The 12,641-nt window shown below is 39.4% G+C and overlaps 1 protein-coding gene across 1 annotated transcript in view; it reads right to left on the bottom strand.

Moving 5' to 3' along the window:
• LRRC56 (leucine rich repeat containing 56) overlaps nucleotides 1-12,641 on the bottom strand; it is a 57,346-nt gene that overhangs the window by 2,330 nt on the left and 42,375 nt on the right. The window contains exons 8-13 of the mRNA XM_063289282.1: nucleotides 11,215-11,392; nucleotides 5,061-5,258; nucleotides 4,361-4,425; nucleotides 3,582-3,712; nucleotides 1,570-1,772; nucleotides 334-691 (exon numbers count right to left, since the gene is read on the bottom strand). Coding sequence (XP_063145352.1) covers nucleotides 334-691; nucleotides 1,570-1,772; nucleotides 3,582-3,712; nucleotides 4,361-4,425; nucleotides 5,061-5,258; nucleotides 11,215-11,392 — 1,133 coding nt within the window. The remainder of the gene's footprint in view (nucleotides 1-333; nucleotides 692-1,569; nucleotides 1,773-3,581; nucleotides 3,713-4,360; nucleotides 4,426-5,060; nucleotides 5,259-11,214; nucleotides 11,393-12,641) is intronic.

The following is a 12,641-nucleotide window of genomic DNA, read 5'->3' as shown; positions in this document are numbered from 1 at the left end:
ATGTCCCAGGTTCAAGTCAACGCTCGGCTGTGGATTTGCATTTGGTGGCTTTGGGCCTGTTATTGTCTCTTAGCCAAACCTACTTCATAGGGCTGCTGTGGGGGAAAAAAGGAGGAAGGAGTGCAATGTATGTTACCTTGCACTCCTGGAGGAATAACTATAAATCAAATGAATAAAATTGCCCAAAATTAAAACTATGTCAATAGATTTTTGGCCACTGTGTGACAGTATTAGGCTGGTGGCTTAAACGAGCTCAAATATACTTTATTTGGCCCAATATTATAACTCTGAATCAGCCTTTATTCCATGCAACTTTGGGGTAAGTAGCCAAACCTGCTGCTTGTTGGTCCAAATGCTGCTGGTCCTGAAATGGGTCTTCTGATCTGTTTGCTGCCACTAGTCCTTTGCCTCTGTGTGAAGACTGCTGCATTAGATGATGCCTCTGGTTTTCTGTGAAGGTTCAGAACAGCAGTCCTTTCAACCATATGCTGCACTGCATCCCTGTTCACAACTAATGGAGACTGTAGCTTTAGCAGAGCTGCTTTTTTTGAGTTGGGTATTTTCAGGTGTCGAGCTCTCACAAGTCCAGCTGTCACACCTATGGATGCAGGTGAAGGACATTTTGGAGGAGAGGGTTGGAGAGTGCGCTTTACAATGCTTGGTAATGCATTTGCAAGGATATGTGATGAATCTGAAATGTAAGAGGAAAGCACACCACCAATTTAGCAGCAAAATATTTCATCCAAAAGGCTTTCAGGACATTGCTGGGTTCTAAAAGAAAAAGTTAGCAGGATGGAAAGAATGGCTTGAATTCCCATCTTTAAGTATAATTCCAAAATTCTAAAAGGCTGACAATTTTATACAGAGCTCTCAATTTCAGTGCAATATATATATATATTGCACTGAAATTGAGAGCTCTGTATAAAAATATATATCCTCTATGAATATTTTAGATAACTTAATAACAGGGGATACCTATAACTCTGCAGTTCTATAAACAGCAGTTCTTTAGAATTTCTACTGAGTAGCTTCTTCTGCTGCATTTTTAGCAGGTGCTAAACAGAACTTAAAACCTCTATCCTAGGCTAGAATTAGATTGAATAAATTTCTATATAATTCTGTGTTTAAAGGAGTTACACCAAGTTCCAGTGTACAGATTCTCAGTGCATTTCACAGCTCTTTTCCTTAACAGGGTTTTTGCACCATGCTAAGCCATTTAACTAACAATTGCAAACCATGAACTACAGTAGCTGAGTTTACACAACACTGAAAAAGGGTGGCTTATCTCTGTGGCTTGCCTGTTAAATCTTTTTGGAAACATCTGAACAGTTCTAAACTATTTGCCCTCCACAAGATGCAGATCAATACCTGTAGTGAGGCTGGAGAAGCTGCTGCTCTTGTTTCTAGCACAGTATAAATTCCATATCTATTTTTCTAAAGGCCTCCCTCAGAGTGAGCTAAGAGCCCCTTCTCCTTTTCATCAGCATCTTCTTGCTTTAAGGATACCACATTCTAATCTTTAAATATTATATACAAATGGCACTCAATTTTGCCCTGTTAGTTCTATACCTGATGACACCTGAGAAAGATGGGGACAACAGGAAGCTTCTGATGAAGTAATCTGTGTGATGTCCTCCTGAATGGCTTCTTGGAGATCTTCTTCACAGCTGTCACTCAGGCTGCAGCCTTCTTCCTCCTCTTCCCCCTCCTCATCACTGTGTGTTATTTTCAGCAGCTGGGGAGATTTCTCCCTTTGGAGAGCTTGCAAGTGCCTGAAAGAGATTTACCTATTTAATTAGATGTTCATCCTGCCCAAATTTTATAACAAACTGTACATTAAAGTTACACATTAATAATTATTTATTTACCAGATATTTATGCACACATACCATATACAACATGTGTTATATACCTTTAAACTGAAATAATTACCATAAGCAAAGAAAAAAACCCACAGTAATGCTTTCTGTTATGAACTTTCCCCCATGTTCTAAAAAATAATTCCAAACCTAAATTTTACAGCACTTTCAGGAAGATGATCAAATTCAGTCTTTAGCAAGTCTCTCTTGAGAAAAAATGCCACAAAAAAATTTTCAGGACTCATTTCTAGGAGCATTGTTTTTGTTTTTCTCCTAACTTGACAGATCAGGTACTGTCATGAGTAAGGATGGCGAGCAGGGGGCTCCCTTCCAGACTGTTAAGCGCATGCGTAGCACTGAGGAATTGGTGAGCCATTCCAAGAGGCACAGATTGGGACCGCCTTAACCTGCGGGGTTTATATGGCTGGGTTTTTCCCACGCTTGTTCAGTTTGTTAGGATTACTGTTATGTATTAGCAATAAAACATTAGAGAACAGTTCCCTGTCTCAGAGTGTTTCCTGGGAGTCAGGACATCAATCCTAACAAACTGAACAAGCGTGGGAAAAACCCAGCCATATAAACCCCAAAGGTTAAGGTGGTCCCAATCTGTGCCTCTTGGAATGGCTCACCAATTCCTCAGTGCTATGCATGCGCTTAACAGTCTGGAAGGGAGCCCCCTGCTCGCCATCCTTACTCATGACAGGTACAGGCAATAGGCTCCCCCCGCCTTATGAAAACTAGCCCTAAAATCCTAATTATGTGTTTTGTTTCTTAATTTTGTAACTACTGATGCTGTCCTAACCGCCAGGAAACACGCTGAGACAAGGAACTGGTCTCTAATGCTTATTGCTAGTACATAACAGGAATCCTAACAAACTGAAGAAGTGTGGGAAAAACCCAGCCATATAAACCCCAAAGGTTAAGGTGGTCCCGATCTGTGTCTCTTTGAATGGCTGACCAATTCCTCAGTGCTACGCATGCGCTTAACAGTCTGGATGGGAGCCCCCTGCTCGCCATCCTTACTCATGATAGATGCTGGCACAGTAACTCCTTGTGGTGAGCATGACTGAGGGCTGTAACATTAGACAGACTGTGATATGCAGACTCATTATTACCATGAACTTTCTTTTCCACTTAATGAAACTGTTGATTGTATTCCACCCAATAGAGGAAGGGCATTGGCTTAAAAGCAAAAAATCAGATATGATTGCAAAAGCATGAAATGAAGTGGATCTGTTTATTTTTGGATCGACAACTACCTACCTACTCTTAACAATTTTTATTTGATTTCTCCTCCTCCCCTTGTTTTGTTTGTAAACTTTAAAATGCTGAATGAAAATAGGATGAAATATGAATGGCAATTCCTGAGCATGGCCACAAGATGGCTGACGTGCTTATGACAATGGAAACAAGAGAAAAGCTAGACTTATTTTTTCCTATATGATAATCTAGAATACTCCTTAAAGGACAGACTTTTCATGGCACAGGACTTTCCACAGCTTTCACCCTGAAAATCTGTGAATATTTTGAACAAAAATGCAGTATAGACATTTCCCTATTGCAATATTCCTAATGTTTGTCTTTCCCTAGGGTTTATAGTGTGACACAATGCAACCAGTTTATCAAGTGGAGATTATGTTCACTTGCTGATTTATCTTGGGAGCCTCATCTGGTAAACTCTAAAAACTCCTGCTTAATAATGGACTAAATTTTGGTCCTTACTGGTAATGATGCTCTTGCAAGATTTTCAGCTCAGCAAAGATGTCTTTCCCATTTACATTGCCAGTTTCTTCGAAGTCATAAGTATGCTCTGCCAGATGACACAGTGGCTGGAACAGGTTGGTTACTGCAGACTACATATTAGAGGAATTATATCAAAATATATCTGCATTCACTGAAAACTTTCAATTTTGCCTGGGATTATCATTTAAATCTTAATTTCTCTCAGAATCTCCCCATCATGGCCAATGCTTATTGTACCAACAGGGACCGGCTGTTGTGCCACAGTGACTGGAGGTAAGAGGGGTGGTCTGACATACTATTGCAAAGCAAATATACAAGACCAAACAATGTTGCAACCCAACTCCATCTGTTGTTTGTCTCCTAGTGAAGGCTTAGGTGTGCTTTTCTCTACATCAGATCTGTTCCTTCCTTTGAAATGTCCCTAACAGCTTTCCCATTTTACTTTCACAAGCATGAATCTCCATGGTGAGTGAGAACGTTTGCCAGAAACCCATCACGATCAAAAGAAAAAGGCTGATAATATAAGTAGCACACCCTAACAAGAAGCAGAATACTTTATATGGGCTGTTCAGCTCTAGAAGCAGACTGTGAAACACTTACTAAACCTTTAACAGCTTATTTTGATAATGTTTTTTTAAAAGTTCACTTAAATCTATGCAATTCTGTAGTTCCAATAGCTTCATTCTTCTTAGGATTCACATCACAGCCCTCTTCTAAACTTCTCTTCCCTCAAGAAAGTACTTATGGAAGAAACTTACACTTAATTTTTGTCTTCGTGCATGAAGAGCTTTGATGGGGTTCCCACATATAACTCTGCTGACACCTGGCAAAAGCAAAAATAAAAGTGTCCTAATTTACCATTTTGTATGCTTAGAAAACTCTTTTCTTCACCAAAATTTCCTATACAGGCTTATATGCAGTTATGCTTTCTCCATATTTAGAAATAGATATTTAGAAAAAAATGAATCAACTTTCTGTTTTGGTCAGTTATTACTCTAAACCACAGGGAAAAAATAACACATTTGTAAGCTGAGGTGGGGTTAGTAGGAATGGGCAAAATGCTTAAGAATACCTTTCCTCACTCAGCTTAAGACAGCATGATAGTTAACCTGCCTGGAAAAATAGTGACTCTAAGTCAGCAGTTTCATTATAGGTGCAGCAAAAGATCTGAGAACAGCCAACCACACTGCAGAGACTACCTGGATGAAAGTAATCTCTAATATTAACATAAAACTGAACCACTCTAACACATGTGTATATTTCCCAATTTCATTTACAGAAAGATTGCAAGCTTATGGAAATGTTCATGTAAATACATTTACCATAAATGCGCATATCATCCAAACATTTTTATAGGAGAGGGAACGTTCCATTCTTACTTGTTTGCTTCCACATGCTCTGTTAAGGAGAGGTTTGAGAATAGGAAATGGGCAAGAAGAGCACAAGGTGTTCCATTACCATGGGTCAAGTCACTTGAATCATCTTCAGGCAGTATCTCATCACAGATGGTGGATTCCAGGAGAGTGCTACAACCAGAAAGCAAATGGGCACTAGGAGATCTCTGGACAGCCTGAGGTCTGGAACCTAGCAAAAAGTGAGTTGTCACAGGCCGTAGAGCAGAGCCCAGTCTTCTCGTTAGGAGTCCTAACTGAGAATCTAAACCAAAGAAAGGTAGGGATCAGGAGAAGAAGAAGAAAATGATACTGTAACATAAATATGCTATAAGTGTCCACTTGAGAGAAGCACAGAAAATAAATAACATTTTCCTAAACCAAAGTAACATTCCCACTAGAAGGCAGTGGCAAAATATTTCTGTACTGTTGCCAAGAAAACTACATGGATTCATCCATGACTACACCAAAAGTTAGGCTCAGTGCAAAAGAACACCAGGAATTCTGTTCTAAAAGCTGAATGCTGTGCCATTTACTAATCACAATTCTTGTGCAAATGTATTAACTTGTGTCAATGATTATTCAGATCAGAATGCAATAGAGAGTGCAATCATTCATAAAGACCCTTGGAATATAAGGATTTTAAAAACAGAAAAACATGCACCCATGCACATATATGAGTTAGCTGGAATGCTAAATAAGGGGCTCATCCCTGAACTACATTGCCATGCTTTCCTCCTGTGTCCTTGAGCTGGGAGGAAATCATGTCAGCATAAACCACACTGTCCCCACATTTGCCCTTAATGTGCTACCAGAATGGGGACTGTGCTGTCCTGCTATCTGTCCGGCTTCTCCACAAGGCACTGTCAGGGCGATAACTTGCAATTTTCCCTTTCTGAAATTTGGATGTCACCTATGACAGGAAAAGCTGTCACCGGTTACCTTAGGGGATGCATGTTGGGATGGTGCTGTGAAGTCTGGCCTTTCATCCAATTGATTACTTTCCTATTGCTCTCCCAAAAGGACTGCTAACTTATCAACCTAACAATCAGTAGATGGCAGCAAAGAGTTCTCTCTTAACTGCAAGGTGGTGGTGGATTAGTGCAGTTCAGATGTGGACACCAGAGTTCAAGTTTGGGGTTTTTGTGCACCTGTGAGAGAAATGTGTTCAGTTATCAGGTGCTTTCAGAACATTGTAATAATTTCTCCAAAATGACTGATCTCTCAACCAATTGATCTATTAACCATTCGGTGGCAGCAAAGAGTCAGGACCTTTTTTTTCTCTCTTGGCTGCCATCTAGTGGTAATTTGGATTTGTGCAGCCAAGATTCAGCTGCTGCTAAGTACTGTTGAAGAGCCAAAGTTTGAGAAATCACTTTATTGATTCTGGTATCAAATTACCATATACATACAGTTCTGATCATCCAGAAGGATAGAAGAGAAAAAAAATGTCTATGCCGAAACCCTATCTGTACCAGGTTATAATCTATGGTGGACTTAACATTCCATGAGAGGAACTGAGGAGCCAGGACTTTCCTGAAAGCAGCAACTGCTGTACTGGGAAAGGAATTCAATTACATTTTCACTTGCATGCCATAAACCAGGTATGGATTAGTCAATTTCAGGTCTTCCAACAATCTAAGAATCCAAGGGTGACTAACCTTGCAGTGGTATCAGAAGCCAGGGTTCTGCTGTTATAGCCAAAACAGCACAGCAAACAGGTGCCAAGCCTGAGGTTTGGAAGAAAGGGGCAGTCCTACAGTCCCACCCTGTTGGGACAATAGTAGTCAAGCAGATAGCCACCCCCACCCATGTCACCTTACACCACTTCCTCCATGCACCATGGGTTGTTTCAGATTTTCCCAGGGAAAATGCTATTTTCATGCCGGAACATCTTGGACCGGCTTCAGCCTCCCTGAGCAGTGGGCAGATTGCCTACGAGATGGAAACTCCATTGTGAGGACATATCTTCAGCAAATTGTAAGACATGGGATGTCTTCATCCCATGATATGTAGGGTCTGTGGATAAGCAGAAGGTGGGTATCTATGTTATAGCATCAACCAAATGTATCTATTGCTGTATCAGCACTGATATTTTAAACCAAAATAAAGATAGTTTTACAGCCCTGTCTCCCCAGAGTTACTCAAACCAGGAGTGCAAAATGGTTCAAGCATGAAGTGTTTTAAGATCAGTGGGACACAAAACAGTCCACACAATAAAAGCACATGTGTTTCAAGGGCTTTGTTTCAAATGCAGAACAAAATACGTTGTTTTGAGTGGCACTCTTTTGAGTGCTCTTGTATTATTCTAGGCAACCTGCCTGGATTTTTATCTTGTGTCTTGCCTTATTGTTTTTAATTCCTTTCTTTGCCAGTATAGCGATTACTATTTCCTCAGGCTGGATGGGGTGATTATTTGGGGAGTGGGGGAGGAAATGGAGCACTGGGGAATAGGAGAAAAAGAGCAGGAATATAAGCAGAGCACAGTGCTCATTAAAGAATTATTCTGGATCAGCTCTGCTGTAGCTGAGAGATGATCAGGAGTGCTGTCAGGGCTCTGCAACTAGATTGCTGCTGGAGTTACTGGCAAGTAGGGATGTCCAAAGCATTCAAAAGGGATGCTCTACAAAATGCATTGGCATGGGCCAAACACCCTTCGTTGAAGCATTAAAACAGCCACATCCTCTAAAAGGTTAGTGGAGCCATTTCAAAGGGTAGCTATTAACCTACCTGCCCCCTCACTTGTTTATGCATTCAGACGTTTCCATTAAGTCTGCCAGCAAAGCAGCTATGCACATACATGCCTACGGAGACAGTGGATGAAAGCCATCAAAGCAGCTGCCCAAAGTCTTCTGGAACATGTGGCTGCTTAAAGTTTCAAAAAGTGTGCTTTGTGAAGCACTCTTTTCAAATACTTTCTGTAGCCCTACTGGCTATATCTGGCTGCTTGCAAATAAATCTCTATATTTGTTTGCTGAGGTTTTGATATATACACTTCGGGGTGGGTTTAAGAAACTGATTACCCATGTCTGTCTGGTTGCTTGTTTGTAGGTAGAGCACTGGTTGTGTTTTGCTAATGGGCTGTTAGTGCATTTATTTAAATGTTTGCACTGCTGGCAAAAACGGAGTTGCAGGTGGCATGGTGTCTTTGGTCTAGCTATTTTAATGTTAATGAATGCTATTCATGCAGTCATGTAGCTCTAGGGCCTTTTTTGCAGCCACCATTAGCCATAAGCCACCGGATAATATTTTGAAGTGTTTAAAGAAACCCTATAGCTTAATATTGGAAGTGAAATTGTGTTTGGTGCCAGTTAGACTAGGAAGGTGGGAAATGCTAACCTCTAATTGAAGGATGCTGATGACTGATTAGGTTTTTGTCCTATACAGTATGTGAGATCTAACAAGAAAAGAACAAAGAGGCCTTTGTACTGTTAGAGTTGTCTATGATTTGTGTGCTTATATGTTTGCCTGCACATTCCCTATTGCCAATCTTTCTACAAATTGGTTGGCCAGTAGCATTATGTGTGGACTGCTATCCCACCCACTTTTGTGGCTTTTGGGTGAAAACCAAAGCATCCCAGAACATTTTGAGTTCTGTTTCAATGGAACCCTCAAGGTGATTCAGGTTTTGCTCTGCCAGAATGAAGTCAATTCAAGGCATTCTGTAAAGCATTCCAGGTGGGATTATTTTTTCTAAGTTCAAAACAAACAAATTGTCTCTGTCACACACAGCCCTACTTATGGTCTACAGAACTTATTAGTAAAAGTACAACAACATTTCCCTCAAAAAGAATAGCACAAGATCAGGATTCATAAGAAATATAATCAAAAGGTTACAATAGTCCTCATAAGGAGGCTACTGCTATACAGTAAACTGTTATGTTACAGGTCAAAAGCCACCTTAAGATGATCTTAAGCTAGAACAAGAAAGAATGGTGGTGACAGACCCACGTCTTCTAAAACAAGTTTGGACTGAACAGTAGTGAAATGAGAAGGCATTTTGAGAGATGCTGAGACCTTGTCCAGTCTGTTGCTCCCAACCTTCAGCCTCAAATTAGCAAAATGTACACAAAAGAATTTGGGGATATTGAGGAAAAAAGTAGCCTGTTGTAAAAGAGTTCAGTATCTTCCCATCATTTCCACATCTCCACTTGAAAGGACAGTAGAGATTTCAGTCCTGGTAAGCAATTATTTGACTATTATGTATTAGTACGGATTTTTGTTCTCTGTGTTTGTTATGAGGCAGTCGGCAAGAATGTTATGGTTAGTTCCAAGTGTTAATCAGTATGAGGGGCAGATAGTGCAGTGAACTGAATATAACCCCTGAAACCATTTGCACTGTGTCCTAAATGCAAATTTGAAAAATCTAAAATGGTTTATCCAATGAGAAGATGTCCCAGAAAGTATAGACTGAGTGGGCATTGGTCTCTTATTAGACTTAATCAGCCTATGAAGAAGCTGATTCAAGATGCTAAGATCCAAGGAGCAGCTGAATTTAAAAGATGTCATGGCTGGTATGACGGAAAATCAAATATAAGCAGCTGAGGTGGCGGTGGCAGCACCAGTGGGAGATCACCAGGAGATTTCAAAGAAGAATCTCAGACTGAAGAATCTTCAATCTCAGGAAAGCAGATGGAGAAGAAAAAAAAGTTGAATATTATTGAAATCTGATTAACGGGAAGCCACATGGTTTGGGAATGGATGAGATCTCACCACAGCACACAAGACCAGTGTCCTGAGGAGACTGGTGGCCGAGGCTGCTCTTGGCAAAACAAGCAGACATGGTAAGCTCGTACAAGTAGTCCTCATTTAGCGACTGCCTCATTTAGCGACCATTTGCAGTTATGACAGTGATGAAGAAGTAACTTTGTGACCAATCCTTGCATTTACGACCTTCGCAAGTCTGTAAACCAAAGGAAAGCTGATCGTAAGCACAGTCGCAGTTTCACTTAATGATCACTTCTTTTAATGACCAAGTTGCCGGTTCCAATTGTGGTCGCTAAACAAGGACTACCTATACCAATCATTCTATAAAAAAACAGATCTGTTCTACCCCAGTCCTATGGGAAAATTCCTCCTTTGAATTTGGGGAAAACTAATTTGTTAGAAAATACCATAGAAAGGTCAGTGATTTTTTTCTCTTTAAAGACTCCCTGAACATTTTTGTAACAGCAAATGTACTACATATACTCACAGATAAGCCAAGAATTTTAGATGGCAAACTAAACTAAAAAAAAAAAAATCAGGTTTGGCTTATCTGCGGATGGGCTTATCTGTGAGTACATATGGTAATATTTTTTTAAGTACCTGTATTTCCCATATATACTCACTGATAAGCCCATCTGCAGATAAGCTGACCCTTCAATTTTTAACCAAAATACCATGAAAAATGAGGGTCAGCTTATCTGCAGATGGGTTTATTTTTCATCATATTTTGATTAAAAATTGAAGGGTTGGCTTATCCGTGGATGGGCTTATACGCAAGAATATGTTATATTTGAATTTTTATCTGTGTTTTATTTCACACAGTTATAATGTATTATTTTTAATGTCTATGGTCTGACCATCCTTACTTCCGTGTCCAGTAACATGCCACTCGGCTCAATTTATGCAAATTTATTGCATTTATAGCACATCTTTTCTCTGAGAGTTCAAGATAGCTTATATGGACATCTCTCCTAACACAACAATAACTCTGTAAGATGCAATAGGCTGAGAAACAGATACTGGCTGAAAAATGCCCTGTGAGCTTCACGGTTGAATGGCAACATGAACCTAGTCTGGTCCAAGTCTAACACTACTTTGGCATTTTTCCCTGAAAAAAATAAAATGGGATTTTTCCCCCTGTGCTACTTATAAGGTAACAGAATGGCCAGGAGGTACCCATATTCCAAAATATCCATAGGGGACTACATATTGGGGTGTGGGGTTTTTTTTTGGCATAGTTTACATTTCAATATTTAAAAACACAGTTCTATTGCTACCGAATTTAGCTTTACCTATACTGTACTCCTTTCTCCATACAACCAAATATTTTTTATTGTACACTGCCCAGAATCACTTTGTGTGAGATGGGTGGCCATACAAATGTGACAAATAAATAAATAAAATTTCCCATTCTTGGTACTGATAATCAGTTTCTATATGTACGTACAGATAAATCTTTCCGTTTAAAATCTTATTGCTAATAAAATAAAGTCTTACAAAATAATTTAGCACACCTGAACCCGAAGCCTCCTCAATTAAACCTCCTTCTTTGATTGATTCTTTGACAATAAGCCAGTCCTTATTCATTTTGCATGGGGAAGGAATAACAGTTTGATTTGCTGGTATTTCATCCAAACATTTTAAATGAGGGATGAGTTTTTTCACTTCAGCTCTGTAATTGTAATCTGGGTCCTAGAAAAAAGCCCCAGAGAAAAGAATGACTTCAGTTATTTTGATCACATTTATAGGAAACAAATGATAAATGTAGCAATATTTAAACTTATTATAAGATTAGCACTTTTTGTGATCATAATAAACAAAACCAAGCACTATTTAGTTACAGATGCACTAAACATGCAAACCATGTAAATATATTAAATTTTAACTCACCTATTTAATCATCAGTATTTAGATACTATTAAACAAATTGTTTTGGGGATATGGTGAAGCTGTCCAGGCAAGGTATGTAAACTTTCTAATCTTTCTTTCCTTTCAGGTTTTTACACCGCCCTACTGCCTCTTTTTTCCCATCTTCACCACATAATATATTACTGTTAAATTTGCCATATCTTCCAATTAACACACTTAGATAAGATAGTGTCTGCTACCAGATGTCTCTGTCATTTATCATCCAGACTGGTCTGGGTTTCTGCCTCCCAATTGTCTGGCAGTGACCACAAGAAAAATGTGTATCTTTTAAAAAGCCAAATTAGCCACTACAGGGACCTGATTAATCTTGAGACTCTGCAGATAGCCTTTACCCACCACCACTGTTTACTGACAAAGAAACAAAACAGCCATGCAATTGCCCATTCTGTGACTATTATCATTATCCAGTATTTTGACCTAATATCAGATGAAGCAGATCTAATGACCAGTAGCAGACTGTCTGTACAAAGACTATTCTGGTTACTGTGGTACTGAGCCCATTCCAAGGATGACCATGAACTTGAAGGTGCCTTAACCCTTAATTTAAGTAAATAGTGGCCATCCTCCTTTTCTGTCCTTCCTAGCAAATCTTTTGCTAGTCCTCAGAATTCTAATTTTTTTAAAAAGAGGTAATCCCTGTTGAAGTACATCCATCCCTGATCTGAAGTATGGCAGGTTCCTTTTACAATTGCCCCTTTGTAACATTTTCTTACATTAAAATTTGTTCAGCAATAAAGGACAATCTATATGTCTCCTCTTACCCCTAGCATGATAAACAGAGGCCCCCTCACAGAGTCCAACTCCCCTGTTAGGCTTCAGCCAAAATAAAGGCAAAGAGTGAGCATTTGGAATACTGAAGAAAGTGCTTCTGCACATTTTTCCTCCCTTATTACTCATACTGAACCAGAGGTCAGTATTATTTTTAAAAAAATCTTCTGTATATATTTTTTCATCATAACTAGCTGTACACCATCCTACAAAGCTAAAAGGACAATATAAAATATTTTATGCA

The sequence above is a fragment of the Candoia aspera genome, chromosome 1 (assembly GCF_035149785.1).
Source record: "Candoia aspera isolate rCanAsp1 chromosome 1, rCanAsp1.hap2, whole genome shotgun sequence".
Classification (NCBI taxonomy): domain Eukaryota; kingdom Metazoa; phylum Chordata; class Lepidosauria; order Squamata; family Boidae; genus Candoia; species Candoia aspera.
Note: the sequence above shows the minus strand (reverse complement) of the source record. Positions and strands in the feature narration are given on the sequence as shown.